The sequence below is a fragment of the Hylaeus volcanicus genome, unplaced genomic scaffold (assembly GCF_026283585.1).
Source record: "Hylaeus volcanicus isolate JK05 unplaced genomic scaffold, UHH_iyHylVolc1.0_haploid 12519, whole genome shotgun sequence".
Classification (NCBI taxonomy): Eukaryota; Metazoa; Arthropoda; class Insecta; order Hymenoptera; family Colletidae; genus Hylaeus; species Hylaeus volcanicus.
The window spans coordinates 1-2,498 of record NW_026531345.1 but is presented as its reverse complement, the minus strand read 5'-3'; the positions used below and the strand labels follow the sequence as shown (position 1 = coordinate 2,498).

The 2,498-nt window shown below is 45.7% G+C and overlaps 1 protein-coding gene across 1 annotated transcript; it reads right to left on the bottom strand.

Moving 5' to 3' along the window:
- Positions 1 to 6: 6 nt before the first annotated feature.
- Positions 7 to 2,301, bottom strand: LOC128882090 (calcium/calmodulin-dependent protein kinase type II alpha chain-like; the record flags this gene model as incomplete). The annotated part of the gene is made up of 2 exons (XM_054133658.1): positions 7 to 1,754; positions 2,187 to 2,301. Coding segments are annotated over 2 exons (248 nt in total), but the record flags the coding sequence as incomplete, so codon positions are not given.
- Positions 2,302 to 2,498: the final 197 nt, after the last annotated feature.

Here is a 2,498-nt window from a genome sequence, read left to right as displayed (position 1 = left end):
GTGTGGTACTCCAATACTGAAAGAAAAAATAACCCTATACTCATGATAGCGAACCTCGTCCTAAAGTTCAGATTTTCCCTGAACTCCACCCAGCCGCAATCCTTTCCATCTGTTCAGCATGTGTCGAAAAGCTTCCGTTTTCGACCCACTCACGATCCCGCCTATTCGTTCAGAACTCCTGGAATATCATACGTGTACGTCTAGTAGGAGTTACGTGTGTGTGTCTGAAACTGTATACCAGTATATGTGTGTACGTGTGAGCGCGCATGCGGATATACATGGATTGCTCTCGGTATCGTCGTTGCGAGAGACGAGAACGAAAATTAGAAGAAAAAAGAGTTACATGGAAGATTGTTCTGTACAGCGACTATCGTACGAACTAAATTATACGTGGATGCCGACGTGTCGGCGCCATTTTTATCGATGCACGGCCGTCTACGGCCGCGACGCCCGCTCGACCCTTTCGTACGTGGAGGTTTTTCTTCTTTCTCTTCAACTGGCACAACCGTCTTCCCTCTTCGACGCTCATCTCTTCGTCGATGCCCAGCATCGACTCATCTTGAACCTCTTCAGCGTGGTCTTCGAAGGCGAATTCGTTCGGCCTTACTGCTGTAATCGTCTTCTACTTGTGGTAGTCAGAAGTTAGGAACAGAGTCAGAAATTCTGATTCTTCTCTTCTAGATCTCTTCTTCATTTTCGTTCTATATTCTTCCATGTTGCTGCAGGATTTCTCTTCTTGTGACAATCAATGGCAGCGTCGAGGCTGTTCCCAGAGACAGGAATTCTGATAAATTCTGATTACATCCTAGCAGTGTCTTAAAACATTTCTATTTTACTCTCCTCTTTTCGTGGGTGTCGATGACAACGTCGAGGCTGCTCAGATTCGAATCTCGCGAAAAGAATCCTTTCGATTTCTTCTAGTATTTCTTCGTGCCTTTGCGTTTATTCTCCCACAAACTCCGTTTAATGGCAGTCGAGGCTGCTCCTCGGGTTTAAGTCATAGGAACAGAGTCAGGATTTCTGATTTCTCTTACTACCAGTATCTTCATTTTCCTTTCCTTGCAACTTTCTTCTTTCTTCTTTCTTCTCTTGAGATTGTCGACGACGTGGGCCTCGGATGTTGCGAACAGAGACAGAGAGTCGCTCGTTGCTCGAGTGTACGCGTGTGCGTGCGTGTATCGAGGAATAAATAAATAAATATACGCATTGCGCGGGGAGGGAGACACCTGGATCAAGGGGAATGTGATTCCACACGTTTGAGAAGAATGTGGTCGAGTAATTCTTTGGTTAATCGCTAGCTTAAAGACTGACCTCAAAGTTGACCTAAAGATTGACCTCTAGGTGGACCTAAAGCGTCTGATTCGATTCCTTCCAGGTCTGATCTTCCTCCTCCGTGCAATAGTTGCGTTCGTTCCACATTTATCTATTTATCCGAACGAGATGTCAGTTTGTCTGTCTCTGTGCGAGTGTTTGTGCTCGTTTCTATTGCACGCGGGTGTTGACATCGCTCTCGCGTTCTTGCACGGCTCTGATTGGTTTCACGCGTCGAGGCGACGAGCGTTCACCGACACATCGGCCCTTCATCTCTTCTGCTTCCTCCCTTTCCTCGCTCACGGCCGATTTACTTGTGATTGAAGGAGAACGGCGACGGACCCGTCACCGCGCTTCGGTGGAAATGCACGTTCTGCCATTTGTTGTCCCTCTTGTGCCACACGCGGCTCTCCTCGCTCTGCTGAGTGTGCGCTACGCCTTGTCTGCAACAACGAACCACGTTCGCGCGTGTCACGTATACGAGCAGCCAAAACTAATGGGAAAAGATCGCGTATCCTTTGTTGGAGAGAGAAGAATGGCATCAGGGGGAATGTTGGACGATCTACCTTCTTGTGCACCTTTTCTAACTGTCGCAATGCATATTGCACCGTATGCTATTTCTTAAATATATGGATTGATTTATGATCAAATTTTTATACTATCTTTCGGAATATAAAAATACCCTAGGAAACATTCAATCTATGAAAAATCATATTTTTCGTTAACATTCATTTCCTCTGCCATTTTGTTCAACCCCCAACAAGGAACAAGTTACCAAACCCTTTCCAACCGAGTGAACTTTCTATAATATTTTAGTAGAATATTCGTTTGTCTGTTAAAATTCACCTTCCTCGATGCGAAAAAGTCTAACTTACTTGTCCATGTATTGCGTGAGCCTGACGTACGCGATGCACGCGGCGTCCTCCCCCAGGAGGTGTACGTGAGGATTCAGGATCGTCGTGTTCACGGCCTTGCAGTTCTTCCCCAGGACTGCTTGGAGATTTGAAAAGCGAAACACTTGTTATTCGAGGGTCTGCTCGTCGTCGAAGCTCTCAATGGTCACGGGAAATGAACAAGAATAAACGTAAACACATCGAGAATGTGTTCTAACGACGCTGAGGTCCACGAGCGTTCAATATATGAAAAGAATAATGAGAAAGAAAAATGTTGCTCGAAGTAAATTATTA